Source organism: Agelaius phoeniceus, chromosome 4 (assembly GCF_051311805.1).
Source record: "Agelaius phoeniceus isolate bAgePho1 chromosome 4, bAgePho1.hap1, whole genome shotgun sequence".
Classification (NCBI taxonomy): domain Eukaryota; kingdom Metazoa; phylum Chordata; class Aves; order Passeriformes; family Icteridae; genus Agelaius; species Agelaius phoeniceus.
This window is the reverse complement of record NC_135268.1, coordinates 37,544,803-37,566,616: the sequence shown is the minus strand read 5'-3', so window position 1 is coordinate 37,566,616 and position 21,814 is coordinate 37,544,803. Positions and strand designations below refer to the sequence as shown.

The window sequence follows — 21,814 nt, the reverse complement described above, 5'->3', positions numbered from 1 at the left end:
AAGAATTGTGTTAATACAGAGATTCCCAAATGAGTGATTTCCTCCAGAACAAGGACATCATAAGTCAAATGGGATAGAGAAAAATATTTAGAGAGAAAGATGTCAAAAAAAATTTGGAAACTCTTTCAAAAAAGATGTCTGCTAGACAGCAAGAATCATGTGGTAACAATATAAAGGTAGGAATTACATCCAAAGCATGTCCTGGTTCAGCACAATGTGAGGACAATATTAACAGTATAAGAAAACAGAGAGAAGGAAATGGAAAATAAATCAATAGAAACTTAACATACGCAGGACATAGATATCTGATAAAGGAATTTAAAGGCATTGTGAAAAAATCATGGTAAGATGGGCTTAACTCATCTTAGTAAGAAGATTTAAATGTTACCACATCAAATTGATGAGTAATTAGGTGTATCTTCTAGTGGACATGGCAAACTAGTACCTTGCAGTGAGAGACCTTGCAGCTGCTGGTTTTTTCCCATCTGCCCCCCTCCCTCCCCAACACCATCAGTGGTAATTCAAGTAGTGCTTAGGTATCTTCACAGGGAGAAAACACTGCAGGAAACTAAAATTGCAGACACTCGATTGAGAAAATGTATGTGTTTTTAAGAGTGAGTGGGATTAAGCATTGCCATGCTTTAATTAATAGGATAGGTGGACCCCACCTGCTGTTTTTCTTGAAGACTTGGTTTATTCAGGAATATTTTTTCATTCAATACAGGGTGTCTTGGTGAAAAAGAAGGACTGGTTACTCTAATGGTTAGGCCAAATGTTCTAATAATACGTGCATTCAGTGAAACTTTAAATAATATCATTGCAATAACCCCTTCTCATGTCTAACTTATTAGAGGAGATAAATCCCTGGCTGAATGCCCTGGGTCTACTTCATGTTGTTAATCACTTTGTAATTTCCCTTAGAGAATATATTGACTAAATTGCCTCAGTCTCAGAATATTCCTTTCCCCCTCTATATCTCTATGAAACATCTATAGCTTTTCTCTGTGCTGAGAAAATAACTTTTCTTCTTTTCATATTTCAAGGTTTCGGACATATCTCACTTTTCTCAAATCTGAAAGAGCAGACATATCCTTTGGAGAGAAACTCCAAATTTGTGTGAGGCTTCTAAAACCCTTTCTCTACAGTAACTTGGAAACTGCTTACCAGAATTTCATTTCTTTCCAATTCTTCTTTCTTCATCTCTAATAACACTTCAGAGAAAGTTACCTCTATGAAAAATAACTTAATAGAAAAAGGAAATTTCCTTTTCCTGAAATATCTTTCTGCTGTAAGGGCCTCAGTAACCTTTCTAGTTTGACCAGTTGGAATGGAAAAAAAACCCCCATGTTATTGTAATGCAGTTTTATCTGTGCTGTTGAATATAGAAAAAAGGACACAAATAATATTTTTTAAAAATTACAGCTTGTGTCTGAAACATGACATTTCTTTCTGGAATACCATGTAATGAGCTGATAATGCTAAAATTAAATTAAAGGACAATTCTTGTTAAGAAAGCCTAAGGCAGAAATTATATACTTTGCTGATAATCTGGTGTGAAGCTGTGATAACCAGTCCCAATTTAAGGCCATTATGATGGGGGTCACCTGCATCAATATATTTTGAACTTCAAAGCACATGCTTTGATGATCTTTCATAATCTGGATGCCTTACCAATGATGTAGAAGATGATTCAAGGCAGAAAAGAACTTAAAGTGTAAATTACAACAGTAAAAGCAATCATAACTCTTCCCTATTACAAATTTACTTTTAAAGACCAAAATCCACAGTACCTAAGATTGGGACTCATAAGAATGGTGACCACTAAGGATGCTCCCAGGAAAGAACACTTCACCATCTTGTGCCTCCATCTTCTGCTAGGGTGAGGGAAAAAAAGCTGTGATGTCAGCTGGCATTCCCTTTGTCAGCTAAGCAGAAGAATAACCTTTAAAGTCATGTAAAGCATATACAGATCTGTGTTAGTTACTACTTCATGCAATATAAAAAATTTCTTTCTGTCTAGTGCTTCAAGGCACAAAACATTTGATTTTTCTTTGAACTTAACTCAAATTTAAACTCTCCTTCAGGGCTATCAGATGAGCTGCCCAGGAGAAGCTCAATGGAGCTTGAACCAGAGCAGGTGCTGAATGGATGCGCTCCCTTGCCAGTTGCTGTACCATGAAGCAAACTTGCCTTTATTGCCTTCTAAGGCAGCGAATCTGCCCTAGTTTTTCACCACAGCCTCAGGCATGCTGCTGATTGTTTAGATTTAAGCTTATTCTAAGTTCTAAATGCCTCTCACTTCAGGTACCTGTAGGCTTTTAAAAAGATGCAGCTGGCAATTGAGATTGACTCAAATCTGCCTCAAACTTGATAAATTACATTTAATCTGCCTACAAAATTTGATACAAAAGATATTAGTTTGATACAAAAGATATTAGTTAAAAATACATTCACTGGCTTTGAAGCAAAATGTGGATGAGCAATTGATGAGTGTCAGCAGCTGCTTGTAAAAAATACAGATTTTCTGTAGATAATGAAGTATCTAAATATTTAGAATATATTACTACTTTATACAACTTTAGGAAATAAGATACTACAGGTTTATCATTCAAGCCAAGAAATTTAGTCCCAGTATGTTAAGATATTTCTCTCAAAGTATTTTGGCATTTGTCTTTTCCTGTAATACCCTAGAGAGAGATAATTATATTTCTTTGTGAGACAGATAAAATAGATACTGTAAAATGCACCCAATTACTTCACTTGTGTTTTACATACATGGAACTTTAAAATTTATATAGACAGTTGTTTCAGTTGTTTCAGTTTGACCTATATTTATGCAGTCCACCTCAAGTGTGAAGCAAAAACTCTAAAATTACCTTTAACATGTCTGTATTTGCTTTCAATGGAAAACCAAGCAACTTCAAACACTCCCAGAAACTAATTTTTAAAAAATATCTAGTAACTTACACATATCTGAAATAATAATCCAATGGGTGACCAAGATAAATAGTTGCAATTTAAAAAACTGTGGACCTGACCTAAGTTGCTTTGTAATTTGCTCTTAAAAGTGAGGATTTCGGAAATAGTTGGTGTAAAGGCAAACAGTTTAATATATGATGGTTCATGTCTTTACATTTCAGGATTGATAGAGTTATTCCTAAGAGTAAACTTTACTTGCAAATAAAGATAATAAACTTTATTCATAAACTGGATGGATTTATCCAGAACATTGGGAAGTAAAGTAAAAGGAAGATACCACACCAGCAAAATAGGAGATCAAATTAGTCCAATATTGAAGATTCTTGCAGAGTCCAATCTCACATTTAGAAAAGAAAGCCTTTAGTATTCAAAAGTCATTGGCTCAACAAATTTAGCTCAAGTTTGAACTTTTTAACTTATTTTACTTATAGGAATACTTTTAGTGGTGGAATTTACATTCCTTTAATTCTGTAACTTTATGTGCCAGTGCACAGATGGGCCTAGGGGAACAACTGAAATATAAAACTGGCAAAGACCAGAAAGGCTTCAGAAGCAAGCCTAGTCTGTCTTACTGACAGGGGTCATTTCCATTAATATCATATCTTAATAACTGTGCCCTTAGACTGGCACAGAGCCCTGCACATTAGCTTTTCTCATGAACCCTAGGATTGAAAGTTGTTTATAAAAAGGCTAAAAGCATGACACATGGTTATAAAAAGGCACACTTCATCTATTAAGATTGATCTTTCACTTCAGTACACATACTTCTAAAACATCCCTATTCCACTAGGCTGAAGGTGAGGAAGAATTATATCTTGAAGCCAAAATACACAATTAAACTATTTTTCAATTATTTCTAGAACAGCTCTCTCTGGTGGGTAATGATTATCAAGAAGATTATATTTAAAAAGTGGATACCATCAACTCTCACTGTTCTATTCTTGTGTTGCAATGACCATAATAAATAAAAATATGCATCTCTGAACAATGCTGCTGTTCCACAGCTGCTTGGCCCTAAAGTAATTCTTACCACCTTACAAGTACTAGGATCCAAAACAGTCTCTGAGGAGGGAACTTGTGTTTTGCTTACACAATGGTTAGAAATTATATATTAATCAAAATTCACTTGAGTTATTTCTACTGACTGTGAGAAATAGTTAAGGACAATTGGTTATTTGTCTAGAAAACACCTATGTGTTTAACTTTTGTAAATAATCCAAATTAGTTAATCTGGTTCCTGTTGCAAGACAGAATACCAAGTGGGCTCATCAGATGTGATTAAAAGTGTGTGTTTGGTTTTCAGGCCAGGAATAGGAACCAAATGAATTAATTGGAATTATTAATGTAAATTAAGCATTACACTGTAGTGACACTGCTAAAGTGAGTAAAGATTAATAAACTGTTTTTTAAACCAGAAGGGGATTAAGTTTTACAACTTAAGCTTTGGCTTAGCTGTAACAGGAAATACGTTTTTGAAAAGAAAGGGAAATAAAACAGTGAATGATGCTGACCGCCAAATGCAGAGATTTCTATGTGAAAATTGGCACATCTGTTTTATTTTGCTTACAGGAGAGTGATGGAAATGGCAGAGAAAAACATTAAGATGGTGGGGAATGAATGATGAGTTGGAGCAGAGAGTGCTGTTTTTAAGAGAAATATTTCATTCTGTCTAGCATTATAACTGGAAGCCCTCCTTTTTCTATATTTTTATATTTGAAGAGAATGTTGCTATTTCAAGAATTGTTGAGAATCTTTGCCTTAGCTCTGACCCTGCAAAATAGGTCAAGGCATCTTGGATTCTCAAATCCTTCTAGATGTCAAAACCTAGAATAGACCTATCTGTTCCAGTTTTCATCTGTTCAATTTCTTCTATTGCACTTAACCCTTGTTGCAATGTCTTGTAAAACTCTTATGGGGAAAACAATGGCAAAATATACTTTAAGTATGCCCTGGTTGCTCGATCTTGAATCTGGTTGTTAGAGCAATTATTTCTCTAGACTGTGAGATATCTATGGGAGAAATATTTCTCATACCTTGTAATTGTGTGGTAAGGATATTAAGCATGAAAATCTTCCTACTGTTTTCCAAATACATTTCTCATGAACTCTGAAGCAATTTTGAGTAAGACAATGATGACTTGTTTGTACCCTGACATTGACGCTACTGTTTAAATGGAAACTTTTGAATGGCATCAAGGACTTCCATAAAGTATTTTCTGTGAACCACCTTTATCACCGATACTTCCAATAATGGATGTTTTCAAACTATACAATCTTACCCATAAACAAGGAAAAAACCCAACTACTTTTGCTGTTATGTGAAATTAATGGAATATGATTTTTTTAAAGCAGTTACTCATTTATTCTACTTTGCAGCAAATCACTTGGGAATGTTTGCTGCTTTTAATTTGCCAGGGTTTTCTCTTCTACAAATCAAATTAGTAACTGAGTCTCTTGTTAGGCAGAGCTGTAATGAAACTGGAGTTCATGGGCAGTTAGGCAGAGCTGCCCTAAGCCTTTGTTTCTGCTGGGGTCTGCTGCTTGCTAACAAGATGCCATCATAGGACAAGAGTGCCTGAGGCTTCTGATATGACACAACAGAGAATTATGGGGCTACAAAGCCCAGTGAGCATCCAAGCTCTGTGCTTTATGAGCATATTTGTATCTTAGCTGCATAGTTTTATTATTTTGACTGTTTCTTGTTATGCAGCTGTACTGAAATACTGAATGCTGAAATCTTCCTCTGGTATGGATCATAAAGCACCCAAACTTGTCTTTCTATATTATGATTGCTAGGATTTCTGAAGAAAAAGCTTGTTCTTTTTCTCTCTCACAATGATCCTGTAAATTTTTTTGTAATTCACTGTAAACATTTGAGCAGCCATCAAAGTCTAAGGCTGACCAGCGTGCAGAGCAGCTGTAAGGTCTGACACCAGCTTTACAAGGGACCCCTTTTCTGATGGAGCATCCTGGTTGCATTCTTTGGAGGGGCAGGATTGTGGCAGATGTATGTTATATATGACACTGCCCTGAGCATGGCATCAAGTGACTTCAGAGCTACAAGTGCATCATCAAAAGAAAGGCCCCAAAGTACCCACTTCACTTTGCAGAGTTTTTTCATATAAAATGTTCAATTATGCTATGTAGTAAATCAGAATGACACGATACACTTTCCATTTCTTCCCTGTTCAATGGTACCACGTTATTCCCCAAACTTCAACTATTCATTCTAGGATTGTCTGTCAAAGAAGGAGGCTATTTTATCTGAACAGCTACAGGAACATCTTATCCTTGCAGTCTTGGAGATCTGGACTACAAGGATAAGATGCTGAAGACCTTTCTTCAAGTGAAGCATTAGGAAATTTTCCCAGAGTGAATAAATACAACTGCAGAGCTGCACTACTTGAGATACAGCAAAAACCTTTAACATGGCACAGTCTGTTTCCTTTTAGGGATTACCGAAAGTAATTTACAGATTACATGGATAGGCAATTCAGAGTGAGTACTTTAGTTTAGCATTTCATTTTTAATGGCATTTTTTTGTGGAGTACCATGGGTATGGTTGACATTTCAGAGAAGAAATACTAGAGTATTACTAGTGTTATACTAGTAATATATACTAGTAGAATAGAAATACATAGAAATCTTATACTAAAGATTTCTATGAAAATAGATAGTAGTATTTATTTCTACTTTCTCTTGAAAGAGTATTTTCTATGTATTAGACTACAAATCTAACTTGCAGCAAATACACAGACTCAGCACAACAGAGACCTACCTTATTAGCGTGGGAAGATAGTTATTTCTTCTATTTATCTTGAAATCTTGTCACGTGAAATTACAGAATACACCACATGGCAAAAGTCTAAATTAAAGCACAATTTCTAGCTAATATTTCTCTCCATAAAAACAATTTTCTATCCTGCAGTTTGGGGAGGAAGGGGACCTTTAGAGTCTTGTCTAACCTAGTAAGTTTTACAATATTCACAATTATTCTCTGTAGGCAACTTTATTTCACTCTTACGGAACTCTACAGTTCCTCTGGGGGCTATCCCTATGTCTGCCTTTGGTGAAATTTGCTTTAAAATTCTCTTAGAATCACAGAATATTCTGAGTTGGAGGGGACCCATCAGGATCGTTGAGTCCCACTCTTGGTCTTGTACAGGACACCCCAAGAATAACACCATGGGCCTGAAAGCATTGTTTTGATATCAGATTCTTCAGCTTATGGAAGAAATTTCTTCCCTTCCTGTTTAAAAACCATATTAGTTTCATTCCCTATCTGAGGATGAGATTTCCCATATCCCTTTTGAAGTTAAGGTTCCCAAAGTAATTCTGGGATGTGTTTCAGTAGTAGCTATGTTCACTGCATAAAAGTAAACAGGATCAGAAGTTTGATTGATCTATTTTTAGTTCAGAAGAAACTGAAGCCTCAGTTAGACTCCTTAATGTATATCTTGTTCCAAATGGTCAATAAAACAATAAATGAAAACATAATCCAAAGTGGATAAATGTCAGATGGTATATAATTTGAAGTACATGTTTTTGATGTCATATATGACTGCTACTTAGAGCAACTACTTTCAGAACTTGCAAAAAGAGAGAAAAAACACCCTGATTTAGTTCTGGGTCAAGGGCAGGATTTTGTTCATAATACTGTTATCAAAGGGTGACATTGGTATATTCTTATAGAAATATGAGAAACTATCTACTATTCATAGTTGCTTGTCTTCAATTAGCAGTGGTATATAAAAATGTGAAGCTTGAAAAAAAAAGGATATAAAATAGAGCAGCTGACAGGGTAAAATAGATCACAGAAAATAGATAAAGGCCCCACACTAGCCAATCAGAATAGAAATAACATTACAGCAAAAGGCCCTGTCCCTGAAAAAAAGGGGCCATTTATAAGGAAAGAGGAGAATATTACAGCAAAAATAAATCAGAGATAGGAAAATTACAAATAAATCAGACCAGGAGAATAATTATCCTTCATAAGATTAATATGAAACCATTAACAATGCAAGATGAAAAAAAAAAATTGAGGAATGTTTTAGTAAATAGTCCAAGGCTATGAATAATTTTACAGACTTATCATAAGCACAGAACCTTCCCAACAGCTGTATGGCCTTGCAATCCTGTGACAAATACCTCTGATTTTAGGGTGAATGGATCTGTAGGTACAGAAAGAAATGCTATGGGAAGAAAATTGAGCATTTCAATACAGAGAAGCTAAGGGAAGCTCGTACCCAGATCACTCTTTACAGGAGAGGAGTCTGAGGAATTGTTTCTGTCAGACTTGCTAATAAATCATTCTCAATAAGAGATCAATAAATTGAATAGTAATAAATCACACTGATCATGTGATATTTGCTCAATATTTCAATGGGAAATTGCCAGCATGTTAAGTAGATTACTTGTACTTTCAATCAGCTTTAGTGCCAGAGGTAAGGAAGATCACTGCTGGAATTTCAGCTTCCTAGAGAAATTTAGGTTATTCTGCAACAATGCACAAAGAAAATTGATACATTCTGTTACACACACTTTAATTAGTATTTTTTTTTAAAAATTAAAAAAAACCCTAGACATCAAACAAAGGGTGATGAGGCAAACCAATGCATAGTTTCTATATAAAAATATATAGGCAGCTATATATTATCCACTTTGGAAAAGGGATGACTTGGAGAGAATCTGATAGAGAGCACTATGAGGGCTCTCAATTAAGTGGAAAAAAAAATCTATTCACTTTTTGATGCTGAAATACCTGAACTGTACAATGCCCTTAAACTATCAAGCAACAGATTTAAAGCAAGTGAAAGAAAATAGCAAATGTAAATCAGATAACTGTGCCCTGGAATTTAGCAGCAACCAAAATGGCATAATAAGAAGTATGGAGCACATAAGAAGTAACATAAGTTAAGACATAAGCACATAAGAAGCACATAAGTATAAGAAGTGTGGAGCACATAAGAAGTAACAAAAAAACATCCATCAAAAGCTAGTGTATATGATATGGGAGAAAAAAATCATAATAATAAAATATAAATTATTGACTTTTGAAGAAATACTGAAGGATCATGCCTCTGCTCTAGATATATGTTCAGTATGTTTTCCCCATGCACCTGTGAGTGGTCCCTGTCAGAGATGGGATTCAGCAGTGAAGGACTGTTGCTATAACAAGTGGGACCAACAGCAACTGCATTGCTTAATTTCTAGACTTGCTGCAGCACTTAGGCAGAAGAGGATGCTTAGGCAATCAAATCATGCTCAGATAAACCAGGGCAGTTAAGAGTTCATGTCATATATTTGCATTTGGATTTTGAAGTCAGAATGTGTTTGTTGACAACTGGAATAATTTGGTTAATATTTTTAATAAATCTAGTCATGGCTATATTTTTTATTATGTGGGAGGTGGGTTTTTATTTCATGGGGGAGAGAGAATTAGGTTTTAAAACACGACACCTACTATGCACTTCATTTAAATTTTGATGCTTATTTTCCTTTTATCATGTTACAATTAAAGCCCAGAGTAATGCAAACAATTTTGGCTAAATATGAGGGAAAGATTATATAACATTCAGGCAAGGTACAGAGTTCATGGCACAGTTACTCAATAGCATAATTCAGATATGAATTTGAACATGATAATCATAATATGTTTTGACATTTGCCAAAGCCATGCCTGACTGTTACTTAGAAGGCTAGTTTTATGTAATTTTTATTCCTCATAATGTATCTATCTCTTCTGACATTCCTTTGCCTTCAGTCTTGATGGTATACATTCAAGTATGATAATCATAGAACATTGAAACATTTCATAAATACACACTAAAATATTATATGACAGTATGTATGTAACTATCAAAATTTAAAGTAAGTTTTATGAATCCTTTCTTTAAAAATAGTGCTCCTGACATGTATATGTGAGAGCCTTGATGGCCCCTTCAGAAATACATTCTGAAGAAAATAAATGGGACTGGAAAGAAATATTTTTTTGAAATGTGTTGTCACCATATCTGCTCTATACAACATCTATAGTTAAAGTTCCAGACAATACTTCTAATACTTATCTGTGTCCCTTTCTTTAAAGGGGAAAGAAATATTTTTTGTTTGGGTGAGAAAGCTGCAGAACTTTAAACTGCTGAAGTTTTTCATAGTGGCAGATACACTTTCAAGCAGGTTTTAAAGACATACAATAGGTTATAAAACCCTCATTTTTTGTGTGGCATTTTGTCTGAATGCCATGATACCACACTGAAAATCACATACCTTCTAAAATGTTGCAATGCAAATGTATTACCTCTGCAAGAGACTGCTGCCCTTTAAGAAAACACTTTTCCTTTGATAATATTTTGAGATATGTCCTGCTGCTGTTCCTTTCAGAGTGCTGCTTTATCTTACTTTCACGATGCCCTCCTGTGGAGGTAGGCTTCCTTCCCATCAAATCATGCAGTGTGGAGCACATCAGGCTCTGCACAGTTCCTTAAATATTTGGTTGAAGGTCAGTCCTGCCATCCAGAATAGAACAAAAACATAGTTATATGCTTTGCTACGCTAGAAGAAACTTGGAATAATAATCAAAAAAGAACACAGGAATCACTTTCCCACTATGATGGTGTTAATTTGTAACCCTGCACCTCTACAACTTGTGCAAGGGGAGGCTTGCCAACAGTAACAGCTGGGTGCTCAGGTGTGCATACTTCACTTATTTTCCAAAGCAGTAGAAAGAAAAGATGCAGGCATGTTGTATGTGAAGAAAAGGCTGGGTTTTTTCTGCTGCTGACGCTGAGCCATTGATTTGTGGGCAGTGGTTTGGTGAGCAACTTTGATTTCACTGAACAATGGCAAAACTCCTGTTGTTATTGCTTCATCTGGGTGAATTAATCTATTTGGGAGCAAATTAGGGAAACCTAGAGTCTCAGAGAAGCAAAGCCTTTCCTGCACTTTGGTTCCCTTACTCCTTATCCAAAAAGCCTGAGCATGGATAGAAAACATTGTTTTAGGAAGTTTATTTGGAATTCCAGAAGGAAACAGGGCAGGACTTCAGTGCCACTATTTACCTAGAAATAACATTCATACATATGCACACAACAGATACATCATTTACTTAGAAACAGGTCTAGGAAGCTTTCTAGGAAAATTTGACAAAGCTATGGTGTAACATAGTAATAGTTTCAAACAACAACTGTGTTTGAAAGAAAGTGCTTTGCTTTCATTCAGAGAATTTTCTCTCCAAGAAACAATCCTAAACTAGCAAAATTAGAAAAATATTTAGCACATGGTACTCCACTGTATCTACAATAATTGGAATCCAAGAAGTCTAAGTTCCCAAAAGCACAAGAAGGCTGTCTTTTGTAACCTACAAAGAGGTAGAAAACTTTAGATGATTGCAGTAAGACTGAAGCTTTTCATAGAGTCATCACAGAGTCATTGAATGGCCTAGGTTAGGAGAGATCTTAAAAGATCATCTGGTTCCAGTGCCCCTGACATGGGCTAGGACATCTTTCACCTCAATTTCAGAGATTTCTAAAGTATTTTTATTGTATATTTTCCCTCACATACTGAGCATTCAGTTTTTATGATTGAGAATAGGTATTATTAATCAAAAGAGTGGTGGTAAAAATAATTTAAAACAGTATTTTCTAAACATTTTTTCCTGTTAAATATATAACAACCATAGAATATGCATTGCCAAAGTATGGCAGATTGTTTCTTGACCAGAATGGGAAGGCTTTATATAATTCCTGCTTTTAAGGTGATTCTGCAAGTCACTTGTTTTTAATTATCTATAAAACTCTTCATTGCACGTCACCACAGCACTGTTTCACTTACATTCTGTGCTTATCTTTGCTTTGTGATCTTCGTCCTTCCAGTTTTTTTCAGCCTTCTTTTAATTTTCTTTGTCTCTACAAGCAAATACATTTTTCATTTATTCAAATGATAAAGTGATTTTTAGTGATTGGCCAGGCTCATAAGCCACTGTTACCGTAGCATCTGAGACCTTCTTTATCATCTTCAGTATCTTACACTGATGACAACCAACATAACAATAAGGTGACAAAAAATTCTTATTTTCTACATGGAAAACAGAGAAACCACTCTGCTGAAGCATAAAGGAAAGAAGGAGTGGGCTGGCTTTTCCAATTACAAAACTTCCTTTCTGTCATGAGCGTCTCAGTGATACAGGATCTTTGAGGCTGGAAAACACCACTCAGATTATTGAGTACAACTATTAACTTAGCATTGCCTAACCAAGACATATATTTTCACTTCTGCATCAAGGTGCATAGATTGAGCTTGTGCTCCCTAAGCAAGCAGAAGTATTATTAGAAGCTTATTATATGTAAAAGTACATTTTAATTCAGTCTATATTAGTTTCTACCTCAATCTCAATTATATATGCATCAGTTTTATTAATTTAATAAGTATTCTTTGCTTGTAATTTCAATGTGAACAAAAGACAACTTAATTGCTTTTAGAAATTTACTGTTACTGTACTTTCGGTGAATTATCAAGTGAATATTATGCACATCAATCATTGTTTTAGTGTCGAAAAAAATTCCAATTACAGGAATAATTCACATTTTAATAACGCTAAATGGTGTTTCAGTATGTAAGAGTCCATTGTGAAGATACATCATATTCCGATTTCTTTTCATTTAATAACAGAACCAATGAAGAGGGAAAAAAAAGAGATATAACTTTAGTACCTTCATATTTTCATTTCTGTTAAATATCACTCTGGGTATGGTTCACATTTATCAATTTGAGTATGCAGCAGTTATGGGCTGCTTTTGTGTATGTAATTTCTTTTCTTAATTTTCCCACAAATCAAAGAAAATGAGAAGAAAAAGGGGAAATAAAGATAATAGTTTCATAAATATCTTAAGGAAAAATAAAAAACTTTATCACAAATCACTGGTATATTTTTTTTTGCTCTGTCTTTCATCTGGAGAGTGAGAAATCAGAAATTTTCACTTATTTTTTTTTCCTCCAGATAAATGAAACAATGATTTAAATGGTTTCCAGCCTTGTTTTCATATGTTTCCTTGCTGAATTATATAAGAAATAAAAATTAAGGTGTTGGTTTTGTGTTTTTTTTGTTTTTTGGGTTTTTTTTGTGAAGAGGTGCATGTATTTCAAAAGACCGTGTAGGCACAAAAACATTCACTAAACTAATATCCTATATTTAAGAAGCATTCATCCTTGTTTTGACAACTAAAATATTAATTTGCATTTGTGAATGCTTTTTTTTTTTTTTACTCCTGTGCTTTTCAAGGTGCCTCTGACCTGGTTCCCTTTTCCTTTCAAAATACCATGTCTTTTGAAGGATATAAATCCTTAAAAATCTTACAAAAATATACAATTAAATCTTACAAAATAATGCAGACTTTGTCCCCTGAATGAGGAGGTGCTGTTCTGGGGCCTAGGCACCACAGAGGCTGGGATGGGAGTGAGGTGAAAAACTGTTCCGTGAAATACTGGTGTACAAACCTGAACCTTAGTGCTGGTGGCAAGTGGCCAGGAACAGCAACTTTTTAGCCCTAGAAGTTGTGTTCCAGGTTTTAGCCTGACCAAGATGAATACCCCATCCCTTGGAGAGCCTAAGAGAAGTAGTTGTGTCATTCTCCCAGGAAAATGTACACATGAGCAGAGGTTTCCCCAGCAATTTCCCTCCACCTCCCTGCTCAGGGAAGTCAGCCTGCACAGTTCCTCCTATTTACCTCCTCCCATATTTGGGGATCTGGATTTACAACCCAACCCCACCTGGCAGTGGTGACCCAAACTGTGAATTGGCCAGGTGCTGAATATCAGCCTCTTCTCCACCTGTGTGTTTATATACCACACTGGTATGTAAAGATCTAATAACCATATCAGCAGCTATGCTTTGTGCAGCTAAGAAATAGCTGGGGAGATCTTAAACCTGTTTACAAAAAGTGGTTGAGAAAAACGAGCTCACCAGATGTCAGGTTGCATACCTTTTGAAATGTAGGTAGCTGAAGCCTGGTTTCAGAAAGGAGGACGTTTGTACACCTCTGAACAGCATTGCCCAATGTCTTTTTGCTTCAAACTGTGCCACAAAACTACTGGAACGAGATAAATTAATTTTGTCTTTGGCTGCTTTGTCAATCAGCATAAGAAGATATTAAATCACAATAGAAAAGACATTGTTATACAGTGATTATTCTCCTGGGATATCCTGGAAGAGGAAGAGCAGTCAAGAGTTTCATATAGCACAGGACAGTAATTATCTCATGACAAGTGTGGTCCCTGGAGATCACTTCAGAGCTATTTTAAAGGTTTTGTGGAGAATACTGTGTATATATGTTGTAGTAGAAGATGACAGAGATGGCACTTTACAGTCACAAAAATGAATTCTAGCTGGCTGTGAGGTACACACTGATTAATTTAAAGTGTTAACAGCCAATTGAACACTTCTTCAGTTGAAGCATATTTATTACACAGTGTAACAACCAGTTAATCACATTTTGAAGCTGTGACATAAGAAAGAAGTTGGAAAGCAGCAACCTTCTCTTCTTTCAGTCATTTATTTAGCTTGATATAAAGCACTTTCTTTTTCTTTTTGCCTCTTAAAACTGCTTTGAAAATGCAAGGGATTTTTTCCTTTTTTTTAAATTAAACCTAATTTTTCCTTTAAAAAAAATTAACAATACACCATTTTTGAGACAAATGCAGAATATTGCTGAAGAAGGATTCTTGAAGCTATGGTTTGAGTTCTGGGGAATATCAATAACTGACCTAAAGTGAAATCAGTTTACAATTCCTGCAATAAGATATTCAACCACTTGCAATTCACATTTGCTTACACAGTCTAACACTAGGCTATTTTATTAACCCTGGAAAACTGCATATAGTTACTATTTATCCTCCGAATGCAAGGACAACAACTGAAGCATTTTTTCTTTAGCCTAAAATTTTCCCTTTCACTCAATATACTTGACTTCTGTTTCTATCAGAAAAAACTGCATCATAAATAATTTGTTCTTGAGTGCGTGTGCATATGTGTAGGAATTTTTTCCTGAACTATCTGCTCTCCTTGAATATGTGACCTCCATGAAGCATACAGAGAATTGAATATGCATAAATACTTGCATACACACTTATTGTGTGAAAAAACCCCATTAAAATTACTACCATAGTTGAAAAAGACAGCAAATTATTAAATTATAACACAAAAGTATTAAAAGGTCAGTGCTAGGAAGACTGTAAAAGTGAATTCCGTAACTTGATGAAAATGATTACTATAAAATATATCCTCATTTCCTGATTTAAGACATTGTTCTTAGTTTTATCAAGAATCATATGAAGACAAGCTTAGTAAACACTGGTGCATGCAATATACATTCCCCATGCATAATAAAGTTAGGGGATCAAAGAACTACAGTGCTGCAATGTTGATTACCCTTTTGTGTAGCATGGAAATAAAAAAGTGGTCATAACATATTTCCAATTTTTTCAAGGTTCCCTGGGGCATGTGCTGATCTTAAAATGGGACAGGAAAAAAACAAAGAAGGAATATGATTTTGAGGATATGATTTACAAATAATATTTATGAAGTGCCAATGAATTTGTATTTCTTTCTTTTTCCTTTTCTGCAAAGAGTCTCACTAAGATAAAAGAATAGAAAAGACATTACCTTGTTGCTAGTATTCTTGTCACATTTTTAATAAAGAACTAAAATACGTATTTATTTCTAAGGACCGTAAGGAGACCTTAACAGAAATAGAGGAGCTTTCAAAAAGAAAGAAATCAGAAATTCAAGCAAAAAAAGGTAAAACTCGTCCTTGGAAAAGGGCCAGCACATAGTCCACATCCCATTAAATTTTACTATAACAACTTCATTGAGCCTCATGTAATGTTGTGCCCAGTGTCTGCTCCCAAGATGAATTTCACACAGGGTAATGGGATACAGAACAAAGGCCAAATAAAGCATTAAGAGCTGTAATGTTTGCAGGACATATATAAAATATATTCTGCCTAGACATAAATAAAGTTTGAAGCAGCATCAGTAGATGCAGCTGCAGGTTAAGGTTTCAAATGAACCAACAGTTGGTTTTTTTTCATGTCCTAAACTTACCTGATGAGGAGGCACTTGCTGTACCCATGCTATTCTCTTAACACTGATTATTCCCTCTTTAGTATTCTCTTCTTCAGGTCTTCAGTGCAACACATCAGGCATTTTAACCTACCCCCGCTACAACACATCCCCTGTGCCTTTGCAAAATAAAGCCCTGCTTACAAAAGGGCTTCACCTCCAACAGACAAGTCAGGATCACCTGAGATTCAGCTGCTACACAGTTTAACCTTTAGTTAAAAAACAATCTGTGAGAAGAGGGAATACTTTTTTTCCCCCCAAATCCCATGGGTAGTTTTGGAGGGTAAATTCTACCATTCAGGTGTAAGTAGAAAACAAGAAGCAGAAAATGCTAGTTTTAGGAAACAGAATGTTTTCTCTATTTTCTAACAGAACTGAAGCTATTTAAAAAGCAAAACAAACGAAAAAAAAGATTCTGTTTTAATAAAACTGCTATGTTCACAATCCATATATTTTAATTTAAATTGATTTTTTTGTAGCTGGGTGGGATGAAACTTTTAAAAGCCTCTCAGCTTTACCAGTGGTGGTGTTTCATTTTACAACTGTTTGTAATTATCTGCTTACGCTAACATAACAAATGTGGTGCCTCCAGCAAAAAGCTAAAGGTTGGTGAGAAAGAGAATGAAAAAGGACCTAAATGTTAGACTAGTCAGCAAGATTTTCAAGTTTGTTAAAATTAATACAAGCTATCATTAGAGTACTTTACAGTTCAGTGCTTCATAAATAGGAAAAACAAAGCAGTAATGTTTTTTGTAGCTTTCAGCTTGACTTTTATGGGGTTTCATCTTCCTCTAACAAATCAGGATGCAGAACAGCTCATAAAGCTTCCAGTATAGGCCAACAGTATAATAATTCACTGTGTGCATCCTGAGCCACTTACAACTTGAATGCATCCAGAATGATTGAAAAAATATATCCTAATTACATAAAATACAACAGCCAAGAACAAAGAATTATCTCTTTCTGCTCTAGGGTGAAGGTGGATAGCTCTGCAATACTTTGCCTGCTTCATTGACTGACCCAGTCTTGGCAGAGCAAAATTAAAAAGTTTCTTCGCTTCTTCACTGCTGAGTCCCCCAGACTGAAGAACAGTAGGGTTCCTTCCAACTGGTGATTGATATTTTCTAAAATGAAATAAAACATCAAAGTAAAACTTAATAATTTATGCAGCAAAAAGCATGGCAAAGTGGTTCAGACTGAGTACTGAGGCTGCTTCAGAAAATGACATTGGGGAAGAATCAGGGCCAACTAACTTCAAATATTGAAAGTTTATTCAAAATGAATGAGCGCATTACTTACTATATGATTTTATCAGGATAAAAGGTAATTCCCACAATGTTTTAAGGCATTCACAACCTTAATCACTTGTGGTGAAGCTTTCTGGGTGTGCCAAGAAATCAAAAGTCTTGGGAATATCAAAGAGGGTGAAATAATTCTTTGGTAATACACTGAGTTACTCAAATATTATTTAAAGAACATTTGAAATTCTGAATGATTCATTTATTCAGAGAATCATAGAGCATTTCTTAATAAAGGTTCTATGCAGGAAAGCATAGACCTCTTACTCAGATGCCTATAGTACAATCATATCTTATTACACTAATAAATATTTGACTGATATGACTCACAAAAATATGTAAAAAAAATGGAAAATTAAGCAAAAATAAATATCTAGCTACAATCCCAGTGGCAAACATAGTTTATGTCTTTGTATATAATCAGGTATCAAGAGCTATTAAAAGCCCCTGGTCCAACTAGGGACTGTTAAACAGAGAAGGAAAATATTTGGCCTACATAGATCTGAAGGTATTTTAGGTTCTTCAGTGACGCAAGGGTTTGACAAAGAAATATTTATGTAGAAAATCAAAAGCATATAGTCCTAAAAATTGACATAATAGTTTCAACATCCACATAATGTTTTTAATATGTAGTGTCCACATACCAAGACTTCTTTTTTTTTTTTTGAATGAAAGGCACCAGATTCTAAAACAGAGATATGTTTTTGGGTTTTTCTGAAGTGCTAGAAGTGGCCAGAAAAATTTGTGTCTCCACCTTTCTATACATAAAATGAAATACATAGAAGGAGAAAAAGCATCAGATTAATCCAAAATTAAATTTTTCAGTGGCCATCTGAGAACTCCCATGCAAATCAGCAGCACTTCTCTGCTGTGGAACTGCAACACCAGATCATTGCTTTTACTATGTTCAAAACCACCATTTCCAAAAAGCATAAATGAAAATATTCTTTTCTTTCAGGTATGAAATATATGTTAGAGGAACTGCAAACATGAACTGAAAATTCAGCTTACTCTTACTGGCATTTTACAAGGTTGCAACAAGCCTGGAGAGAAACAACAATGGTTATCTTTACCCAGAGCTTTTCCAAGTGGGATATTTTCCTCCTTTTCCATTATTTTAAGAGGAATTCTCCCTCATGCTTTATGCATATGTTTTTATCCCTGCAAATATTCAGAGGCCATCTGGAAACAGAATCAATCTCAGAAGAACAGAGGCCTCAAATAGAAAAAACAGAAGTCCAGATAAGTGTTCCTCACTGGTAAATGTTTCACCCTGAATCAGTCAGTGACTCAAAATTTGTGCCGCCTTGTGCTCAGCTGTGTGTTATGATGTAACTATTCATCGAGGAGGAATTCCATAAATTCATGAAATATCCACAAAACAGAATTTTAATAACGGATTACAAGAACTGTGAGAGATTCTGCCAGCATATTCCTGTAAATATTTATAGTTCTCTGACAACAGGCATGACTTAAATTCAAGGGTGCAATCTGTAAGAAAAAGTCCTGTCTCCCTAACTGAGGATGATGGTTAGGGGCAGAGAGTTTAACTTGATACTCAATTTGGGCTGACTAGTATGGAATTCTTTCTTCTCTAAACTGTAGAACAAAGAGGTGACAGACAGAAATATATGAGGTAGCAAAAAAAAAAAGTAGAATAAAAGTATGCCATTTCTACTATAATGAAGTCCATTTGGCTTCAGCTTTAGGAGCAAGCTATTTTAGGCTCTCTAGTGATGCAAGGATTTAACAGACAATTAAATATATATTAAAAAACTGAAAGCAAATATGTGTTAAAATGTCCATAATTCTTCGTTAATCAATATTCTTTAATCCTGGCAAGGATTGTGGAAAGGATTTACAATTTAAAATTTAATATCACATTGCCTTATAAAGCCCCTGATTTTTGCTTTGGTTTACAAAAATAATTCTAAAAAACATCACAACAGCAATCACTCCCAAGTTTTGTGATTTTATGTCAAAATAAAACTGGAAACTTCTGCTTGACCTCAAACTGTTTCATCAATGGTTCCTCAGGGTCTGCTCCCTGTGACAGCCTGCCAGGAGACATGGCCTCCTGCCACCAAAGTCCCACTGAACCAGGAGTGTCCATCTCCTCCACAGGCAGAGGAAAGGGAAACCCTTGTCTAGACTCCAGTCCTGGGCATGTTCCTTTGACCACTGCTTGATCACAGCCCCTGAAAAGCCACTCTTGTTTTGACAGGGTGCTGAAATGGGTATGAAAACATGCCCTGGTTATGGTTTGAAGGTTAAAGAAGCTGGAGCATTTCTTCCAGCACAGAAATACCAAGTGCCTCGTGAAGGGAAGGCAATAGCTGACGGGAGTTTCTGTGGAGTGCCATCTTCTCCAACTGTCAGGGACTGCTTTATTCACAAATCTGTGCATCTCTAAGGGTGCTACAGGAAAAATCCTTCCCCTGTGGTGCATCTCCAGCATCGTCTTCTCAGGACCTTTAAGACCCAGGCATTACAGTCTTTTCTCATTAATTTTGAACAGCAGAGCAGAGCACACAGGAAGAATTCAGTTTGTCTACCTTGTCACTGCCCAATAAATGAAATTCACAGAAAAAACGCCACAGAGCCCAAAGTCCCCAAACAAAAAACTGTTGCAATCTGACTTTGTTTTCATTTGGGAACATGTGGTTATCTGTGAATAAAGACCTCATATCCCCAGTAGTGATCAGTTCCACAAAATTTTTGTGTTTTGCTGAATTGGAATACGCTGTAAACTTAGGACAAAATGCTGCCTCAACTTCGTCTGACATAATACAGCTTTAATGAATCTGACCCTCTAATTCTCAGCTCTCAAGGCCACCAGCTCTGAGGCAATGAACTGACACATTGTTTAGCATACATTTTTTAAATCTCATTTAATTTTATAGTAGGTTTTTTGTCTTAAAACCTTACACTTTTATTGAGCAATTAAGCTGCACTCTCAGTCAGGGGGAAGAAATGCTCATAAAATAGAAATAAGCTAAGCAGTAATTTCTAGACAGAAGTTGCATTTTTATTTCCTCCATCATAATAGGAAAAAGTATTTGCTTTTTAAAATAAGATGCAGAGTCTTCTAAAGAGCTAAGAATGACAATTGATTTGTTTAATTTTTTTTTCCTTAAGTGAGATGAAAGTTAGAGTTCTTGGTATAACAAACTGCTTCTGGCATACTGGCCTTAGCAGATCAGTAAAATAAAGTTAACAATAGTTGTTGGAATATTTTCCTATGACCATTTTGCTGACTGATGGCTGTTTGCAAAGCATCACATGATGTATTTTTTTCAAGAAAGCACATTTGTTTTAACAAAACATTTTAAAGGTAACCTTGCTGCTGCAATCAAATTAGTAAAATCCTATATCTGTTGTAAACAGTTCTGATTTTAAAACAAGATGACTGGAGACCTCTTTTTGATGGTTCAATGACTGCCAGTGAATTTTTTACATAAGATTTCAAAGTATAAAATATTATTTGCAATACCTGAGTATGGCTTCAACTATAATAATTATAAAATTAGGTTTTAAAAAATGTGAATTTGAAGGAGATTGCTATTTATAAGACAGGATCAATGTTTTTTATTTTACCTCTATTCTTATTAAATTGCTTTGGTAGCATGTTTCTTTCCACAATGAATAAGAAAGGAAAAATTTACACTTAAGCTAATCACACAAAAATGCCTAAAATATTAAAACCCCCACCAACATGTATTTCATTTGAAGAAAATATTAAACCATAAAAGCACTCCTAATGTATGAAGAAATTCTTTCTTTTTTCACTGTTAACTAAATTTCACTGAACAAGGAAAGCAATCCAGCAATATGTCTTCTAGAAGTCATTACCAACCTTGTTAAAATATGTATATTTATATTATGGGTACCTACCCGCTTAGTTTCATGTTCAATGAATGCAAATACCTTAAAAATAATTTGGACAGAGAAGACATCCATGCAGCAGTAGAGTGGTCAGAAATATATAACAAACAGTTGTATGATGCAACAACTAGCAGCTTTATGAATACTCATACAGTTCTGTAGTCCCCAACATAAGTAGGACATGGAAAAGCTGGATCAAGTCCAGGAGAGGCAATGAAGTTGATAAGAGGATTAGTGCTTTGCTATGAAAATGGGCTGAGAGAGTTGAGGTTGTTCAGCCTGGAGAAAAGAAGGTTTGGTGGAGGCCTCATAGCAACCTTCCAGTCTCTGAAGGAAGCCAGGGAGAGACTCTTCACAAGGAACTGTACTGATGGGACATGAAGGAATGAGTTCAAACTGAAAGACATGAAACTTAGGTCAGATATACAGAAGAAATTCTTTACTGTGAGGGTGGTGAGACACTGGAACAGGTTGCCCAGGGAGGCTGTGGGGATATCAAAATCAGCCGGATAGAAACTTTCTAACACAGTTTTGAGTAT

The 21,814-nt window shown here is 35.3% G+C and overlaps 1 protein-coding gene across 5 annotated transcripts in view; it reads right to left on the bottom strand.

Annotated features, from left to right (window-relative positions):
- The window catches only part of GALNTL6 (polypeptide N-acetylgalactosaminyltransferase like 6), a 539,467-nt gene that overhangs the window by 451,662 nt on the left and 65,991 nt on the right, over positions 1-21,814 (bottom strand). For 3 of the 5 annotated variants that reach the window (XM_077177323.1, XM_077177322.1, XM_077177326.1), the window contains 4 exons: positions 17,113-17,216; positions 13,955-14,062; positions 11,808-11,881; positions 10,276-10,483 (listed from right to left, as the gene is read on the bottom strand). In XM_077177323.1, the coding sequence (XP_077033438.1) occupies positions 10,276-10,440 (165 nt within the window). In that variant the 5' untranslated portion in view covers positions 10,441-10,483; positions 11,808-11,881; positions 13,955-14,062; positions 17,113-17,216. The remainder of the gene's footprint in view (positions 1-10,275; positions 10,484-11,807; positions 11,882-13,954; positions 14,063-17,112; positions 17,217-21,814) is intronic. The other 2 variants (XM_077177324.1, XM_077177325.1) reach the window with 2 other exon arrangements.